Here is a 21,017-nt window from a genome sequence, read left to right as displayed (position 1 = left end):
GAATCACAACTTGCCCTGAAACCAGGTTGAGCAGTTCAGTGATTACTTAGGCAAGGTTGGGAATGGCCGGTTGTCTTCTTGGGTCATTGCTATCCAGGACCACATGTGGTTCTCTGGTGTGGAGGTTGTGCAAATAGACAGCACCACTGCATGCTCCCAGACCTGATGTGTAAACCAAGTTTGAGGGAAATAAGTCATTCTTGTTCAAATGATATAGATATTTTACTTCATTAAGGAAAACAAAAATGTTGCATTTGTATTTTAGCATTTATCTACTTGGCTAAGTGTAATTAAAATACATTTTCTGTCCCTTTCTATTTGTTAGACTCCATGGACTGCACCAGTTGTCCAGAGGACTTTTGGTCTAGTCCCCAGCGTGATCAATGTGTTCCTAAGGAAACTGAGTTTCTGTCCTACCATGAGCCTCTGGGTATCTGCTTAACAGCTGCTTCATTGCTTGGGACATTTGTCTGTGCTGTTGTCCTCGGGATCTTCACATATTATTGCAGTACACCAATGGTGCGTGCCAGTAATTCAGAACTGAGCTTCCACCTTATAATTTCTCTAAAGCTGTGCTTCCTATGCTCACTCCTGTTCATTGGCCATCTGAAGCTGTGGACATGCCAGCTGAGGCATGCAGCGTTTGGGATCAGCTTTGTACTTTGTGTCTCATGTATCCTGGTAAAGACTATTGTGGTTCTGGCTGTGTTTAAGTCCTCCAAACCAGGAGGTGGGGCCAGACTAAAATGGTTTGGTGTCATGCAAGAGAGAGGGACAGTTCTCGCTTTGAGCTCTGTCCAGGCAGTAATTAGCACTGTTTGGCTTGTCTCTTCCTCTCCAGTTCCTCATAAAAACACTCAGTATCACAATGACAAAATAGTTTATGAATGTGTTGTTGGCTCCACAGCTGGTTTTGCAGTGTTACTGGGCTATATCAGCTTTCTGGCTGTCCTCAGCCTTCTGCTTGCATTCATGGCCAGGAATCTTCCTGACAGTTTTAATGAGGCTAAACTCATCACTTTCAGCATGCTGATATTCTGTGCTGTGTGGGTGGCATTTGTCCCCACTTACGAGGTGTATTAGAAAACTAACCGGCAGTTTTATTAAAAAAAAAAAACTATGGATTTGAATCACATGCGATTACACCAGACATGCTTGAACCCTCGTGCGCATGCGTGAGTTTTTTCACGCCTGTCGGTGACGTCATTCGCCTGTGGGCAGGCTTTGAGTGAGCACTGGTCCAGCCCTCTCGGCTGAAATCCTTTGTCTGAGACGCTGCTGGAGACGGCACGCGTTGCTTTATCAAAAATTTTTCGGGACCTGTGAGGGATATCCGAGTGGACACTATTCGAGAAATTCTGCTGGTTTTCGGTGAAAAGTTTAACGGCTGATGAGAGGTTGTGGAGTTTCTTTCGCTTTAAGGACAGCTCACAAAGCGGATCGGCGCGGCGCGGTCGGAGGTGGCGTCCGTCTGGCTGTTTCGACCTGAAAACTTCCTAATTTAAGGCTCTGTTCACCCAGGACGTCGTCAGAGAACAGAGAAGTTTCAGAGGAAGTCGGCATGAGGAGTTTATGCAGACATTCCACTGTTAAAGGAGATTTTGTAATGAAAGAACATGCGGGCAAATTAGCTGAGTCGGTTCCGTGACGTCGCCGCAAATCCGTCTGCACCGCGCGCGACAGGAAAAACACCTCCGTGTTGAAAACCATTTGTAAAATTCAGGCGGCTTTTGATGGCTTTCAACAAGTGAGTATCTGAGAAATTGTTTAACAGCTGGGCATGTTCCAACTTGTCCATTAAGGTTTCCAATGGAGGTGTTTTTCCTGTCGCGTCCCCCCGCGGTTGGGTCCGGCCCGGCATGCGAATCTGCCCGCACGTTCTTTCATTACAAAATCTCCTTTAACAGTGGAATGTCCGCATAAACTCCTCATGCCGACCTCTTCTGAAACTTCTCTGTTCTCTGACGACAACCTGGGTGAACAGAGCCTGAAATGTGGAAGTTTTCAGCTTGAAACAGTGAGACGACGCCGCCTCGGAGCGCAGATCGTCGTCAGGCGCCGTGGGCCGTCCTTAAAGCTACACTTACAGACCAAAATCTCTCATCAGCCGTTAAAATTTTTACAGAAAACCAGCTGAATTTATCGAATGGTGTCCACTCAGTTGTGCCTTACAGTTTTTGAAAAAATTTTGATCAAACAAAGCAGCAGTTTCTGAGCCATTCCTAAACAATGAAAAAACCGACGAGAGGGTGGGCCACTCCTCACTCAAAGACTGCCCACAGGCGAATGACGTAACCGACACGCGTGAAAAAAACTCTTGCATGCCCACGAGGGTTCAAGCATGTCTGATGTAATCACACATGATTCAAATCCATATGGTTTTTGAAAAAAATAATAAGGTCGGATACTTTTCTAACAGACCTCGTATATCACCTCTCCCGGAAAATATTCAGATGCAGTGGAAGTATTTGCCATCCTGGCCTCCAGTTTTGGCCTCTTGGTTGCACTGTTTGGACCAAAATGTTACATTATCCTCCTACGACCTGAGAGAAACACAAAGAAGGCAATCATGAGCCGAGGCATTGAGAGTTGAAGCAGCATTTCTATAGAAACAAAAAAAAAAACTAAATTACTTTTTATTCTTTATGCAACTACGTATCCAAAAAAACTATGCTCAGGATTATCATAGTGCAATGAAAGTTGCACTTTTCATTGGACAGCAGAGCAGGAGTTCGGATGACTTGATGTGACAGGCAATGCTTCCATTTGTGTTTGCTTTTCAGAATGCCTAAGAAGGTTGCCACAATAGTAGCTTAATTTGACAGGAATACTGTAGTGTTAGTCATTGTAGTTATTGTCAGATATGTCACTTTCATCATAATCCACATCTACCAGCCTTGACGTCAAGTTCAGCCTCCTTGTCCATGCTCTCAAGGTCATTATCGATGTTATCAGTTCTGTCCTCTGATCTTTCCACTGCCTCTTTCTTTGCCTGAAAAAGTAAAAATCAGTAAACATGTTGTTAATAAATGCTCACAATTTGTTGAAGTGATAAAGATCTTTTAAAAAAATCTAAATAATTATTTACCCTTTTTGGTGCATGTCACTCCATGATGGTATCATCTATGTCATCAACCTTTATATTTTTCATCTTCCACAAGAAGGCTTCTGTGGACAGGAAGATGTATCGTACATTATAATGTGAAGTTGTCTTTATCAAAATTGACCAGAAATGTACAGATATTTTTTTCATGCATTTTAAAACAATGCTTTTCACAAAACCTACTCTTCATAATGCCCTAAAGGGCAAGTGACTACAATGCTTCTTTCCCTTCCAGCTCTTCAGGCTCACTTGCTCGCCAACAGTTTTCAGCATCTCCCGTGCATTTGCACTTAGTTGCTCTCAGGAAGATGCACCAAGAGAGTGATCTGTGACAAAATAAAAATATCTTCAGATTGACCTTAGTCCTCATATTTTACTTAATCTTTTTAAACAAGAAATGGCTGCTAAATCTAAATATGATTGTGTGTTGTGCTGGTTGTTGTTGGGATGTACTGCAGTCATGTTGAAAATAACAGAAGTGTGTTTAAAAAGTGAATAAAGTTCAAAATCCTTATAATAAGTTTTATTTCCCATACATGCAAATGCATTGGGAACACTGCACATTCGATTCCAAATCAAAACATGAAAAAAATAGCAAATTTATTATTACTTTCCAGAAAGTGAAGAAAAATGAATATTAGGCTGTTTAAAAAAATAGTAGTGTCTGTATTTTTCTTTTTGTGGCCATTATTACAGCATTACAGGTGGCCCTTTTTTTAAAGGATGAAATCAGCAAATGTACATGCTGGTTGTAGTGCATTTCTCTCTGAAAATCTGAATAAAGTGGGTTGTTCCAGATATTGCTCAGAAGAACAGCATACTTTGATTAAAAAGTTGACAGGACAGGGGAAAACATATAAAGGAGTCAATAGCATGAGCACTTAATAATAAAATTAACACATTGTTCAATAGAAAAATGACTCATGCTTCAGTTCAGTTACTATTTATATCCATCATTTGGGTTAACGTTGGGCCCTGTAATTAACCAACAGAATTTTCATATATTTGTAGGTAGTTTCAAAGATGAACACTTGCCATTTGCTACAACTCTGTTTTGTGACAAAGCACCTGTTAAAACTAACAGTGTGCCAAGCATAGAATTTGAGGCAGTAACTAAGAAGTAATCATCCCTACCTGAAACACAGATTAAAATAGCATCTAATAACAGACATTTAGCATGTAAGGGCATGTTTTTTTCCAATTTACAATTCATGCATGTTTTTGTATAAGTGTTATATTGTATCCTGTGACCTTTTGATGTCAATTTCAATTGCAATTTCAGGAGAACTTATATAATAATAATAATAATAATAATAATAATAATAATAATAATAATAATAAACAGCTGTTTGTGCAAAAAAGTTGACTTTTTTTTGGGGGGGGGGTAGTCTCACCCAGGGAGTGATTCAGTGTAGAGCCGCCATTGAAAGAAGTGCAGAAGATGATAGGTTGCTCAGCTAAAATGATCTCAAATGCTATAAAATGGCAACAAAACCAGAAGCACATGGAAGAAAACAGAAAACCACCATTCAAATGCATCAAATAGCCAGAATGGCAAAGACTCAGCCTATGATCAGCTCCAGGGTAATCAAAATAGGTGTAAAGTTGCCTGTGAGTTCTGTAACAATTAAACATCTCTAGTGTAGATACATACATATATACACATACCTACATACACACATACCTACATACATATGCAATACGTGTGATTTTATACTACATATTTACAAGATAGAAAAACAAAGTGCACACAACTAAACAATGATCAACAAAACACCCTAACCCTCAACACCCTTCCTCCTCCTTATACCTAGAAAAAACCATGTACCTATACCGCTGCTTAAACTGGTTCATGCTTGGACATTGCTTGAGCTCCACCCTCAATCTGTTCCACATCCTCACTCCACAAACAGAAATACAAAAACCTTTTAATGTTGTAAGTGCCCACTGATGTTTTAAGTTAAAGTCCCCCCTCAGATTCAGTTAAAGCTCCACACACAGCCGTGTGCATAGTATCCCACTTCATAATCACACTGTTCAACAGGTTATTTTGGGATGGACTTCAACTGTGTGGACACAGAGACCAGGGCAGCACACAAGAGGCCTATATGGCAGGAGACCCCACAGATTACCGAAAACAGGACCATAAACAGGTGCCGAAAGCAGCGGGCATGAAATACTAGCAGGAGGACAGTCATAATGGAAAACCCGGTGCACAGGCATAGCAGGGAACCGACTCAGGGCAAGATCCGGAGGACGACCATGAGGCTTCTCAAAGTGTTTAAACATATCAGTGACCGGACTCTGGGGGGCACGGGACACAGAGGCGGAGTTAGAAGGACACAAAGGAACAGATCTAGGGACTAGACGTCTGGAACCACATAAAATAAAATAAAAAACGTTTAAAGGGGAAATAAAGCAAGCGGCAAAACCACAGGAACAAACAAAACAATGAAATCCAGACTGTCCCAACCATCCACTGAGAGGGAAAACCGTAGCTAGACTCCAAACCCCTACACTGAGTACCAATCCGAGAGATTAAGGACCAGGAGTTCAATGAATTCAAATAGGGCTTCAACCATTGAACCAAAGTACCAATATGAGCAGCCAAAAGGAGGTTAAACAAGGCACGCAGATACATGACCAAAAACTCTACTGTGTTTTGTATCCAGTTGCAGGATGTAGTATATAGCCAGGGAACAGAAATCTCAACAGAGAACATGCCAATTTTGTAGATTTCTTTCTTCAAATCATTCACACTGATTGTTCCTGATAGCTCAGAAAGGGGATCCAGACTGAAAAAATAATTTGGGAATCCATTAATGTACACAGCACCTGCATGAGAGGAGTTACAGCTCCCAAAATGCCGAATGTCTGGGAAGGAACTGAACACAGAAAAGAATTTGCAGAGCTGGAGCACACACAGTGCAGTCAATAATTGAAAAAGAAGCTTGCATGAAGCACGTTTCAGAATGTGACATGAGAAGTTTAGCAATTTCGTAAACAATTTACAAGAAAACCTTCTCTGGCTCAGAAGTATTGCTTTAAACATATTTCCCACAGATTCATAAGAAAACTGTTTTAGGTTCAGACAAGGCAGCTTTAACAGACTTCTGAGAGCTTCACAGGCATGTGAACCGATCAAAATTAACCACAGGAAAAACGAAAAACAACTGACCATCCTGCAGTTTCTGTTTTTGGAGGATGTCTCCAGGACAGATGCTGGTGCAGCTTGTAGATGCCCTGGAACGGATGAACTGTCTGTGTGCGGGTGGACTCCCCCCTCTGGAGCCACCGCTGGTCGAGTCACTCGGTGTGGAGAGACTCCTTCAGCAGCCAGCGAGAATGGAGCACAGTGAAGTTTCGACGACAGTAGATGAGGGTGAGACGGCAGATTGGCATGACGTCACCAGTGAGGTGGTCGCGATGCACACGGAAGCAGAGTCTGAGTGGGCTGTAGGTGACAATGAAGCTGGACCGACTGTGGTAGCATTGATCAGTGGATGTGACGATGTACTACGCGCTGAGACGTCACCGACTTCGGGCGGCAGGCCGCACGCCGAGACGAGACCAACTTCGGGCGGCGGGCCGCGCGCCATGACTGTTTCCTCATCGGGCTGCGAGCCGCGTGCCATGACTGTTTCCTCTTCGAGCGGCGGGCCGCGCGCCATGACTATTTCCTCTTCGAGCGGCGGGCCGCGTGCCATGACTGTTTCCTCTTCGAGCGGCGGGCCGCGCTCCATGACTGTTTCCACTTCAAGCGGGGGCCGCACACCATGACTGTTTCCTCTTCAAGCGGCGGGCCGCGCGCCATGACTGTTTCCCTTCGAGCGGCGGGCCATGCGCCGCGACCGAGGCTGGACACACAGAAGACATGGGCGACTTAACTTGCTCACGGGACACGGGCTCTTCCGAGCTCCATGATGACAGGACTTCTCCCGATGGCTCGATTTGCGACCTCAGTGGCCAGTGTTCAGCTGAACTTGGAGGAGCGGTCGCAAAAGAGGGTTCGGGCAATGCTGGAGCTGAAGTGATCGCTGTGGCTGGAGCTCGTGATTCTGGCTGTGGCGTTCAGATCCTTCGAGGCGCGGGGACTGGCGCTACATGGAGCGGCCGCGCTGTGGAACCAGCGTCAGGGATGCACAGTTCACCAGGAACATGCCGCGAGGCCTCGCGCACTGCTTGGACTTTCCGTGGTGCTGGCTTGGGGGAATCTGGAGCGTGGCTGGATCTTCTGACTGCATTTCTGGAACAAAGGGCAGCAGGTAAGCAGCTTTCCTTGGTGTAGTGTCGTACCAGGCTGGAGCGAGAGCAGCGTCTGAAAGCGTAATGACGCGCGGCTCCTCACAACAGGTGGCGGTGAGCTCGGCCTCAAACAAAAAGTCCATGGGGTCCTCAATGCAGGTGGGGACCGACCCTACCTTAAACTGCGTCTTAATGTCACTCAGCTCAGGGAATATGGTTAGCAGCTCTGGTTCGGCTAAAAAGATCTGGTCGAGTGCCGACAAAATGCGCTGTTTTCCCTGCTTATTGTAGCTCTCCTGATAGTCAAAAAATAAGTCCTGTATCTTGAACAAAGACGTACCCATGTTCTGCAAGGCTAATTGCTCTGACTCTGAGTCTTCGTCCTCATCAAAATCTGTCCAGTCTGACTCGTTATCATCCTCAGACGGCATGTAGGCCTCAGGTCTCTTCATCCAATCTGGATGCTTCTGAAGACCAAAAACGTCATCCAGGCCCAGTAGCTCCGGGAAATAATCAAATAGCCACGGATTTGCATTCACCAGATCCCAGGCCTGATCAAGGTAATCAAATTTCTCTACAGGGGTGTAGCAGTCACGAAAACAGACAAAAAAAAAAATGAAAGGTCAGAAAAAATCCTCTTAATTACCTCAATATCTGGGAGTACAGCAGCAGTATCCATGGCAGGAGTGGAGTCTGCGGAGTCCATATTCTGGCCAGATTGTACTGTCAGGGCGGGCGGGAGCCCGTCACCAGGAGTGGCTGGACCCGCATTACAGATTCCCAGACTTGACTTGGGTGTAAGAGAAAATGTGGGACAGGTGGTGTAAATGAGGTGTACATGAGGAACAATCTAGAAGGGGTGTGGCTTCTGGCTAAAGAGTAAGACAGGGCGAGAGTGCAAGGAAGAGAGTGAGCAAAGTGACGTGATGTAATAGACAAAGACACGGGAGCAGGTGCAAGAGTGTGAGCAAACGGAAACAAAACAGACTGCATCAAAGTGAGGGAAAACATAATGGCAGGTGCAGGGCGTGGAGTGAACAGAAGTAACTGGGCGTGAGACCAGGAATGAAGACATGATGGGAGGTGCAGAGTGGAAACAAACAGCAAAAGCAGAACAAAGCTAAAATGGAAATCATGGTCAGAATGTAATACAACAACAGGAACCAAAATCAAACATGAGCATGAGTACAAAAGCAACTAGAACTGATCAGGAAATCAATACAAAAGCAGAATTAAACAGGAACAGACTAATAAACAGAAATCAAAACCCGATATAAAAGTATAACAGAAAACATATACAGATGAAAGCTAAATGATAAACAATGAAAACACAAACTGGCTGAATAAAACTAGAACAGAACTGGATAATGGCTAAAGTATGGAAAGTAACAAAGTGATAAGAAAAACATAACAGAATAACTCATGATGAAAATAATTACTGATAAATCAAAGCTGAAGCAGACGGAGAACGACAACAAGGGGAAAAACAAGGGATCAGTGCCCTGACCCGGCCAAATCCCTGACACATACGAGGTCTGTTAGAAAAGTATTGGACCTTTTTATTTTTTTCAAAAACCATATGGATTTCAATCACGTGTGATTGCATCAGCCAAGCTTGAACCTTCGTGCGCATGCGTGAATTTTTTCACACCTGTCGGTTGCATCATTCGCCTGTGAGCAGGCTTTGTGTCAGTACTGGTCCACCCCTCTCGTCGGATTTTTATTGTGAATAAATATCTGAATGATTTGGAGCTTTGCTGCATCAATTTTTTTCCAGAAACTATGAGAGACCTCCAGGTGGACACCGTTCGGAAAATAAATATGGCTTTCAGGGATGATTTTATGGGGATTATACAGATTAAGGAGTGTTACTGCCGCTTTAAGGACGGCCCACAACTGCTGAGAGCGTGGCGCGCTCCCAGCGCCGATCGACATGCTCAGACCCCGCTGAAACAACCAGATCATTTCCAATGTGAAGGCTTTGTTGATCCGGGACCTCGTCTGACTTTCACAAAAAGGCGGGAGGCGTGGACATCAGCACTTTTTCGGCACATTCCATGTTTGGACCCAACACGTTTCTATTGGACAGTGCGAAGCTTTGTCACAGTTCAGAGCGCCAAAAGTTGGATTGGATTGAACTTTGAATGTCATTCTGTTGACAAGCACGAATGCGCACACTCCTGGTAGAAGCATCTGTTTAGCTCAGCTTTTGACGCGACACTTCTAACGCCTGTAAAAAGCTACGTGTTTCATTGAAAATAATGCTTTTAGACCAATTTGTGATGCCTCTGACACTTCCAAAGCATGCGGTGTGAAAGGCCCTTTACATAAATAGTGTTGGGTACAGAGGATTAATCATTTTTGTCTGATCTGCTTTCACCTGTGTGGTATACCTCGCTGATAACTAACCTGAGAAAAATTCTGCAAGCAAATACGAGGTCTATTAGATAAGAAACCGACACTTTTATTTTTTTTTTAACTATATGGATTTGAATGACGTGCGATTACACCAATCATGCTTGAACCCTCGTGCGCATGTGTGAGTTTTTTCACGCGTGTCGGTGACGTCATTTCCCTGTGGGGAGGCCTTGAGTGAGATGTGGTTCAGCCCTCTCGGCTGAATTCCTTTGTTTCACACGCTGTTCGAGACGGCGCGCGTTGCTTTATCAAAAAATTTTTCTGGACCTGTGCGGAATATCCGAGTGGACACTATTTGAGAAATTTAGCTGGTTTTCAGTGAAAAGTTTAACGGCTGATGAGAGATTATGGGGTGTTTCTGTCGCTGTAAGGACTTCCTACGGAGCGGGACGTCGCGCAACGCTTCCAGGCGCCGTCGTCGGCCTGTTTAGACCTGAAAACATCCTAATTTAAGGCTTAATTCACCCAGGACGTCGTGAGAGAACAGAGAAGATTCAGAAGAGGCCGGCATGGGGACTTTATGCGGACATTCCAGTGTTTAAGGACATTTTTTAATGAAAGACGTGCGCGCAAATTCGCCGAGTTGTTTCCATGATGACGGCGAATCTGTGTGCGCCGCGACAGGAAAAACACCTCCGTGTTGAAAACCATTTGTAAAATTCAGGCGGCTTTTGATGGCTTTCAACAAGTGAGTAACTGAGAAATTGTTTAACAGCTTGGGCATGTTCCAACTTGCCCGTTAAGGTTTCCAACAGAGGTGTTTTTCCTGTCGCGACCCCCCGCGGTCGGGTCCGGCCCGACATGCGACTCTGCCCACACGTTCTTTCATTACACAATGTCCGTTAACAATGGAATGTCCGAATAAACTCCTCATGCCGACTTCTTCTGAAAGTTCTCTGTTCTCTGACGACTTACTGGGTCAACAAAGCCTGAAATGTGGAAGTTTTCAACTTGAAACGGTGAGACGCTGCCGCTTCGAAGCGCAGATCGCCGTCAGGCTCCGTGGGCCGTCCTTAAAGCGACACTACCAGACCAAAATCTCTCATCAGCCGTTAAAATTTTTACCGAAAACCAGCTGAATTTATCGAATGGTGTCCACTCAGTTGTGCCTTACAGTTTTGAAAAAATTTTGATCAAACAAAGCAGCAATCTCTGAGCCATTCCTAAACAATGAAAAAATCGACGAGAGGGTGGGCGACTGCCCACAGGCGAATGACGTAACTGACAGGCGTGAAAAAACTCTCGCATGCCCACGAGGGTTCAAGCATGTCTGATGTAATCACATGTGATTCAAATCCATATGGTTTTTGAAAAAATAATAAGGTCGAATACTTTTCTAATAGACCTCGTAAACAGCTTGTTAAAAATATAGGGCCTGTCCAATAAGGAGTTGAGTTGAATACCAGTTATGACCATGCCGCTCAAATTATACAGTATCTGAACAGGAAAGTATATATTTGATATAATTGCTTATGACTAACAATGGAAATGTTCAACTTGCAGCTCAAGAGTGCTAATGACAGACTTGATGGCGAGGACAAGGGAACCAGGCACCAGAGGAATGCCCTAATCAGTGCCTTGACTGCATACACCCCTGGAATGGAACAAGGGAAGAATATGGTAACAAGCATTGTCAGGGGCTGCTTGTACGCTACGGCTCCTGTTTATCTTTGGCAGTGCTTCAGCAGTCAGGGCAAGTCAGGAACCGTCAACGGCAGCCTTGCCAGGGACATGCCACAAATTTACAGAGTTGTTATGGAGGCTGCAATAAATATCACATCAATCATCATTTCTACAATTGTGCCATAATCCGAAGATGTCCTATCCAAGCAGAAGAAGTATAGACAGGACCATCCTGAACTTCTTCCTGACCCAGATTACATGTTTGAGGAACTAACAATCTTGCAAATCTGTCTTTTTTTGGGGGGGGGGCGTGACACCCAGTCACAGTAGAGAGGCACCGTGACGTCTGGTCTCTCTCTGGCTGCTAATGCAACATGGCAGAATCTGCTACGAAACAGATTAATTTCCGTGTAAATCTAACATGTCTATCATATATTATGTAAAGCTACTGAAAAACACTTCAAAAACGGAAAACGCACACAACCTGATAACACAAGACATCTCGCAGACATCAGTGTGCACACATCCTGCAGTCGATGGTAACTTCCACATTTTTCAGAAGCTCATGCATGTGCACACGCATGATCTCCTTTGGATGCCATTAAAATGTCATTGAGTTTATCCTACAACACCAATATAAACATACAGAGGCGAATACATTAGAGATACACAGATAACACAATAAAGGGCGTGTGTGTGTGTGTGTGTGTGTGTATATATATATATACACACACACACACACTTTGCACTGCGATACCAATTAAGTAATTATTAAGAAGACAATCCTCATACGGCTAAGGGTATTTTAGCATTGTGTTTATATTTCATAATATCAAAGCTTATGAGCAGATTAGCAGCAGCATTTAATTTGCCTTGTACATGGAATATTTTTGATAAAATTTAATTTTACTTCCGGAGAAACTTTTTCTCTGGTGATCAAACATTAATTTAAATTAATAATTTTTTATTATTTTTGTATATTTTTTATCATGAATTTCCTCAGGAAATGTTATTGTAATGTGTTTGTGTTAAAACTGTTCAATTTTGCTTTAAAAATTGTGTTCAATTATATTGTCGTATCTGACTGTACTTCTATGTGATAAAAACTTAGTGTTTTGTCATGTGAATTTCCTCAGGAAATTTATTGATTGTAATGTGTTTGTGTTAAACTGTTCAGTTTCGCTCTTAAAAATGTGTGTTCAGCAAGTTGCATTGTCGTATCTGACTAATGTCATACTGAGTCTTCAAATCTGTGATTAAAAACTCTATATTAATATTTTTTCATAAGAATTTTCTCAGGGAATTTATTGAGAGTAATGTTTGTTTTAAAACTGTCCACAGTTTTGCTCTTAAATATCATAAAGTATTATTAACTGTATGTAGATGTAAGCTGAATTTATTTTTGCTCCTAAAATGTGTAGTTGGTTGTAGATCAATAGATGATTTTTTTTTTTAGGTTTCATTATTATTTCTCGAAGATTTATTTTTTTGTCTGAACATCTTTTGGAGTAGTGTGGGTGGTATTCCATGTAAGAAATCTTCTGTAAAGTTGAAAATTTTTCTTTTTATGTGCTTTATTTTTTAGCATGATGTTTAATTCTGTAAAGATGAATTCCATCATTAAATCTGTAAGTGATTTCAAACGTTTCTGCATTATTGATTTTATATGTGAATTCCATGAATACATTGCAAGTTACTATTTGAATAAAACCTGTTGAATTTTAAAACATTTATAAAGTTTGTTTTACGTCATTTTTAGTTCTCAATAGGAAAAATCACAAACAAATTGTAGATATATTGAGAAGGAACATTGCACGAACATCATATGAACAAAGAATGAGGACTGGTAATGTTTGCATGCAAACATTCTACAAATGTTCATTTAATGTTCTGGTTCAACTGTTCATATGATGTTTGTGAACATTTGTGAACGTTTGTATAATGTTCATTGAATGTTTGCATGCAAACATTACCTGTCCTCATTCTTTGTTCATATGATGTTCATCCAATGTCCATGCCATGTTTGCAAACGTTCTCATGCAAACGTTCAATGAACATGTTGTATGAATGTTCAGTTTCCGGGTGGGAAATGCCGAGTCGACAACCAGACCTTTTGGCCTGCTGTGTAGGCAGGGGCAGAAGACAGCTTAAGGTTAGCTGCCAACTTATACAGGGTGGAAGATTGGCTAAGGGCGTGACAAGCCCACTCCCAGATTTGCCGGCACTGAGTGATCAAGCTGATGGTGGACAGAACCAGGGACCGAAGAGTTGTGGATGAGAATAAAGACGGCTGATGACCAAAGACTACATGAAATGGAGAATAACCAGATGAGGCAGAAGGTGAGCTATTGTGTGCTAATTCAATCCAAGCTAACTGAGATGACCAGGTAGACGGGTGTTGCGAACACAAAATCCTAAGCCCCTTTTCCAACTCCTGATTAAAATGTTCAGTCTGACCTTTAGCTTGTGAATAATACCCAAATGTGAGACTGGAGGTAGCCCCGAGGAGACAGCAGAACTCTGTCCAAAATCAAGCAATGAACTGAGGACCCTGGTTGGAGACAATATCCTGTGGGAACCCATGGAAATGGAACACGTGAGTAAGCCTAATCTCAGCTAGTTTTTTGCCAGAGGGTAACTTAATTAAAGGCACAAAATGACACATTTTGGATAATCAATCAACTACCAGAATGACCATGTGTCCCTTTGATGGTGAAAGTCCAGTGACAAAGTCTACAGAGATGTGAGTCCAGGCTTGTCTAGGTATAGACAGAGACAATAATGTACTGGCTGGTGGACGTGTTGAGGATTTATGCACAGTGCAAATCTGACAGGCATTCACGAACTCTGTAACATCTGCAACCATACATGGCCACCAGAAACATTGTAACACATGCAAAGTTTTTTTTTTTTTTAATCTGGGATGGCAAGCAAAACGGCTACTGTGTCCACATTTAGTCACCTCCCCCTGAGCGAAGCCAGAATGAACAACTTTCCCAGTGGACATTCAGGAGGTTTGCATACAGTCTCTAGAGCAGCTTTTACCCAGGATTCCATTTCCCAGGTTATGGCAGAGATAAAATAAGAGGGTGGAAGAATGTTGCCACGATCAGATAGGGATACAGGACCATCATATTCTCTCGACAATGCGTCAGGTTTACCGTTCTTAGTGCCAGGTCGATAGGAGATGACAAAGTCAAAACAACTGAAAAATATAGCCCACCAGGCCTGATGAGTATTAAGATGTTTTCCTGTTCTTAAATACGCTAAATTCTTATGATCAGTATACATTATAAAAGGCATTTGTGCCCCCTCCAGCCAGTGACGGCACTCCTCCAAGGCCACTTTGACCGCTAGCAGTTCGCGGTCGCCAATGCAGTAATTGCGCTCTGTGGGAGACAACTTGCGGGACAGAAAAGCACAAGGATGTAGCCTTTTGTCGGAGGGATTCATTTGAGACAGATAGGGACGAGGTCACATTATGCAGCGGAGCAGCAACCATACTGAAATTTTGTATGAACTTGCGGTAAAAGTTTACAAACCCCAGAAACCTCTGAACCTCCTTACGGCTGCTAGGAACAGCCCATTCATGCACTGCCACCACTTTACCTGGGTCCATCTGAATCCTCCCTTCCGAGATTGCAAACCCCAGAAAAGATAAGGTTGGCCTGTGGAATTCACACTTTTCTGCCTTAACATACAAATCATTGTGCAACAGGGTTTACAGGACTGTGCACACATGCTGGGTGTGGGTCTTGAGATCAGGGGAGAAGATCAGAATGTCATCTAAATAAACAAATACAGATTTATTCAAAAAGTCATGTAAAACATCATTAACCAGATTTTGAAAGACGGACGGTGCGTTGGTGAGCCCGAAAGGCATCACCAAATATTCATAATGACCCGTGGCAGTGTTAAATGTCATTTTCCACTCATCTCCTTGTTTTATTCTAGTCTAATTTAGCAAAATTCTTGGCACCTTCTAATAACTCAAAACCTGTAGAGATCAAAGGCAGAGATAGCAATTCTTCACAGTGATTTAATTTAAACCTCTGTAATCAGTACATGGCTGAAGTGACTTATCTTTCTTTTCTACAAAGAATAAACCCACCCCTGTGGGCGATGACGAGGGACGAATCAAACCCGCGTCGAGTGACTCTTGGATATCTTGTTGCATGGCAATGCTTTCAGGACCCAACCGAGAAAACTCTTTTCCCCGTGGCAGACTCGCCCCTGACAACAAATTGATCGCGCAATCGTAAACGCAAGGAGGAGGCAGTGATTTAGCCTTAACTTTGCTGAAGACCAGTGCTAAATCATAATAACAGGAAGGTACTCCCACCAGATCAGGAGTAACTCGCCCCTGGCCAGAAGTAACATTACACGGAGGTGCACGGATCTTTATCAGACAATTCTTGGAGCAAGAAGGCCCCCATGCAATTATTGCCCCGTTGGCCCATTTGAAAATGGGACTGTGTTGTTCCAGCCAGGGATACCCCAGAATAACGGAATGAGTTATCTTGTCTAAGACAAAGAAGCTGATTGACTCTACATGGTTCTCATTGACAATTAAGTGGACTGACTGAGTGTGGTGAGTAATTTGTCCCATATCATGGCCATCCACAGCCTTCACTACCAGAGGTCGCGAGAGGTGGAAGAAATTAATGTTCAGGGACCTGGCGAGAGAAGATATTAAATTGGCATCAGAACCAGAATCCACAAAGCTAGCCGATATGGGAAGGCACAGAAGGGTCCCACTACCATCTTGTGTTGTATTCAAAATAAGGAGTACTTTTCATCACCATCATCCAACTACACTGGCTTCCAGTTTCCTCCTCTGGAGTGAGGGGTCGGGCTCATCGGTGGTACCTGGTCCACTTGGCAGCATCAGCCTCAGCTTTGTCAGTTCACATTGGCTGCTCAGTGGAGGAGGATCATTGGTGGGGATTTCTGGTCGGTTTGGTGCTTTGCAGATCTGAAGAACCTCTTTTGCTAAGTCACTCACATAGACTGAATAAAATGTTTTTTAACAAATTGTAAAACACTTCTCATTTGAATGAAACAATGTGAAACTTATGTGAAATTGTATTTTTATTCATTTTATCATGCTATATAAAAATATACAAATAACAATCTGTTTTGTTTTGTTTGTTTTTTTTGTTTTTTTTTTCATTTTCCACATATCACATGTTGGATATGTGGCTAACTTTCTCCCTGTGAATCCTCCTCTTTTCCACTAAGGAAAGTACATTCTGAACCATGGTCTCTCTTGCTTTGTCTGCTTTTGTTGTCTTCCTGCATTTTCATTAAAATGAAGGGTTGCCACCAAACTCCTAAAACAGAAGTTAAAACAAAATTAATGAAAAAAATAGCTTATATACACAAAAAATGCTGTTTGAAAATTAGGCTGTTATTGAGATAACATAGACAACTTACCTGCAAAGCTGACCTGATATGATAAGGAGACTCAATCACGAGTGGCATCGGCTGACTGTGTTCACATGAGCACCTGAAAAAAAACAGAACATTGACATTTTTGTGTTTTCCAAATATACATATGCATGTAAACTGAACAGCCTGTTTTTTGTTCAGACGTCTGTTCATTCAAAGTAGATTAGATTTGATACAATTTATGATTACAGATGTTCTGTATGTGTATTTTAGACAGGAAAGTCTCCATTTAGCATAAATATTTTTCTACAATATTATGTCTGATATTATGTCGGATTTCGCTTATTGTGGGCTATAGAATGTAACTCCCGCGATAGAGGGACCACTGTAACAGTTTTTTGATTATAGTACAAAACAATTGATATGACTGCCGCTTTTGACGCTCTATTGGCACGCGTCGTGATTGGTGGAGTTCTTTTTCTTTGCCATCTTCCTGGCTTCCATGTCGTAAAATAAGGGTGTGTCTGAAGCAGAGTCTGAATATTTATGGGCGTGTTTATCATAATTACGATTGTTTTCACCCGCCGCATTTATCACAGTCACGTCAGGCATACACCGGAAATGGGCAGGTGCGCACTGCTTGATACATGTCACGGCAGCTTTGGTGTACTTCAAATTTACAACGTAAATTAACGCCACAAGTGCGCAACGTTGATACATGAGGCCCACTGTGCTGCTCAAATATTTTTTTTCATACACAAACATGCCATGCCAGGAATAAATGATCATTTATAAGAAAAGGTGGTGAGTGAACAAACCATTCTGTGTCGTCCTCCTCAGCGCTGCTGCTGTCAGCTGACAGCTGCGCTTCATCCTCTTTCTGTCGCGTTTGGCTGGAACATACATGGTTTGGAGCCGCTCATTATTTACACCATTAATATCTTCATCAGAAACTTCCTCATCTTCTTCAAAAACAATCGATATGTCACTTAAATCTTCACTATAATCGTGCACTATACCTTCGCTGTCCGTGTCTGCCATGTTGGTAAACAGAGCCGCACTGCGACACATTTACTCGACTGACGTCACATCCGTCGCAGCGAAAAAGTAGGTCAACTCGGAGGCGGAAAATTGAAATTCTCAGATGAGTAACGAAACATCTAAATCCTTGTTCAGTGTAATTTTATGGTAAAAAAAAAAACAAAGACAACATGTGGAAAAGCTTTTTTTATTTTTCAATAATATGTAAAAACGTAATGGCGTGGCAGGGGACACTTTAATGTGTGATTCAAATCTAGATTTTGTTGGCTTATCTGAAACATGGCTTACTTATGCCTCACCAGATTCAGCAGTACAGATACCAGGTTACAATACTTTTAGAAAAACATCGAGACCAAGGAAAAGGGGTCGGAGTACTATTATATGTCCGTAATAAATTCAAATGTAGTCATATTGTCTCTCTTCAATTCTCTTGGTGAAGAGAGAGCTGAGTAGGGGGGCAAAGCTCTTGATTTACCGATCGATCTATGTTCCGACCCTCACCTATGGTCATGAGATTTGGCTCATGACTGAAAGAACAAGATCACGAGTACAAGCGGCCGAGATGAGTTTCCTCCGCAGGGTGGCTGGGCGCTCCCTTAGAGATAGGGTGAGGAGCTCGGTCACTCGGGAGGACCTTGGAGTCGAGCCGCTGCTCCTCCACATTGAAAGGAGTCAGTTGAGGTGGCTCGGGCATCTTTTCCGGATGCCCCCTGGACGCCTCGCTGGAGAGGTGTTCCGGGCACGTCCCTGTGGGAGGAGGCCCCGGGGAAGACCCAGGACACGCTGGAGGGACTACATCTCTCTGCTGGCTTGGGAATGCCTTGGGGTTCCCCCGGAGGACCTGGGGGAGGTGTGTGTGGATCAGGAGGTCTGGGCGGCTTTGCTTGACCTGCTGCCCCCGCGACCCGACTCCGGATAAAGCGGAAGAAAATGGATGGATGAATGGATAATTCACTTATATCAACTTGTAGAGATTTGCTTTCAGTTTGAGTTAAAGAAGATAATTTTAGAAAAAAAATGTATTTGAAATAGAATAAACAAATTAAAATGTGTGAAATACCGAATACTGTTTCCGAAGACCATAACAGGTTATGGTTTAACATAAAAGGCTATATATTACCCACAGACATATGCTCTTTTGGGTTTTAGCAGGGAAAAATTAAGATAAAGCAAAATAAAACAAAGAACCAATGAGTCAGCAGATTGAAGCATTGCTTCATTGGTTCACGCTTCAAAGTGGAGTCACGCTGCAGAAGCAGTTAATTACAGAGCCGCTGCAGTGTCTGCAGTCAACATAGAGAAATGATCATTTTCCTTACAAACACCTTCAAAAACAGCGGCTGCTCTGAAGGACTGATAAGGGAATAGTTAAGCAAAAAGCCTATTGATATCGGTGGATAGAATCATTTCTTAACGATACCCGTAAAGAATCGGTCTCAATAGCCAACTCTATTCATGACTGTACGCCTGTGACCATGGGTTATATAGAGAGGCACAGAGGGATCATACTTGTATTGCCCGCTCGATAAGACAGATTAAATATTGGACATTGCGGTGTGTTTTTATGGTGTGTAGTTTTTATTTTTGTTTCTCCACAGCAGCTGCACGATGTGGTTCCACACGGTCCAACTGTTTTTTGTTTTGTTTTGTTGTTTTTATCTCCACATAAGTGGTGCCATGTGGTTCCGGTTCCACAGGTTGCAGCTAGTTCTTTTTTTTAATTTCCACATAAGTGGCGCAATGAGGTTCCACATGTGCCAGCTGCTCACCTGAGAGTGCACGGAACAGTTGCAATGGAATCCTTCATGCCTTCCCTCCCGACATCTGCTCGATGTTTTGGGGGTTCGCTCATTCAGGCTGTTTCGCCATGATTCGCCCGATTTCTACTTATTCGTGCTATGTGTGAAGGGGCCCTAACATTTGGTCCCAGTCCAAATGCTCTATTTAGACTGGGACCAAATATTATCCTGGCAGAGTATATATTTACTGTGAGCAGAGATGATTTTTTTTATTTTTATTTTTTTTTAATGCAGACAGTGCCATCCGTATGCAAGAAAAACACTTTCATTCATCTTGTTAACGCCGAAAGAGCCGCACAAATGAAGCGGCTTTCTTTACAAATTACGTTGTTTAGAAAGTTATAACTTGCCAAAAAACTTTACAGGCAGTTGTCTATGACAGCAACGTGTATGCTGCTGGATGCATGTTGCGTATGTTGTCATTCTGAAGAATATCGTAACATCGCTCGTGCGCTGTGTTATAATGCATATACCCACGAACGATACGATAAGACACTTTTATATCTCACAATGGAGAAAATCACGATAAAGTGTAAGCACGTTAATTTGTATGTTCATAAATCTTTGGATAATATCAATCCCTGCTGTTGGATTTCAAGGTCTGTAACGTGTGTGTATTTTGTAAACAAACGGAGCCCTGAACATACTCATCTAATAAGCTTTCAGGCAGAAAATGAAAAGTTTCATCAATGGGAATAAGTTGGAAAATATATACACACACATGTATATGTGTAACACATCGCCTGATGTCCTAATAGACTGATATTATTTGTCAAGGAAATTTCTAAAGGAAATAAGGCTGGATGCAAAAAATGGGAGAATTTGAAAAAGAAATAAGGTTGTAATTCCATTAAAAAAGTGAAACTTGTATAATGTATACATTCATTGCACCCAAAAAAAGCCATTTGCAAAGCCAAAAAGTTGATTTGACAATCATCTGACATAACCAGGGTCAAAATAAATAGAACACTGCTATCTACTGGTTCCCACACGCTTAGTGAACACTACTGACCAGTAGATGGCAGTAGAGGCCTTGAAAACAAAATTCCAGATACAGTAATCCCTGTCTGCTACATTTAAAATGCATGGAATTTAACAAACGCAAATAAAACCAACATCTATAAATGCAGAGAATATATTCAAGAGAGTTTTAGGCACTAGAGTTTAATGCTGTTGTCCGTGGAGCCTGAACAGTGTCTGAAATGCATTTGTCCTGTCGTGATGTACTGAGATTACATCATCCTACCCAAAATGCATTGCGGGTCACAGGATGTGCTCACAAAACCTTAAAAACTAGCACATTACTTTAAAACAAAAACATATATCTGATATTTTCATTTAATAAAACTTCAGACATGACAGTAATTTTAAATAACTTGTCCAAAATTAGTTTGGTT

At 42.4% G+C, this 21,017-nt stretch overlaps 1 protein-coding gene and 1 long non-coding RNA gene across 2 annotated transcripts; both read left to right on the top strand.

The window, feature by feature from the left end:
• The first annotated feature begins 330 nt into the window (after positions 1–330).
• Positions 331–2,593, top strand: LOC117508961 (extracellular calcium-sensing receptor-like). Its single transcript, XM_034168793.1, has 2 exons — positions 331–1,074; positions 2,420–2,593. The coding sequence occupies exons 1-2, from the start codon at positions 331–333 to the stop codon at positions 2,591–2,593; spliced, it is 918 nt and encodes a 305-aa protein (XP_034024684.1).
• A 1,274-nt stretch (positions 2,594–3,867) lies between these two features.
• Positions 3,868–20,297, top strand: LOC117509223. The gene is made up of 3 exons (XR_004560318.1): positions 3,868–3,967; positions 10,350–10,351; positions 20,287–20,297. It is a non-coding gene; the product is annotated as an uncharacterized LOC117509223 (long non-coding RNA).
• The last annotated feature ends 720 nt before the right edge of the window (positions 20,298–21,017 follow it).

Source organism: Thalassophryne amazonica, chromosome 4, assembly GCF_902500255.1.
Source record: "Thalassophryne amazonica chromosome 4, fThaAma1.1, whole genome shotgun sequence".
Lineage (NCBI taxonomy): Eukaryota > Metazoa > Chordata > Actinopteri > Batrachoidiformes > Batrachoididae > Thalassophryne > Thalassophryne amazonica.
This window is presented reverse-complemented; position numbering and strand designations above follow the sequence as displayed.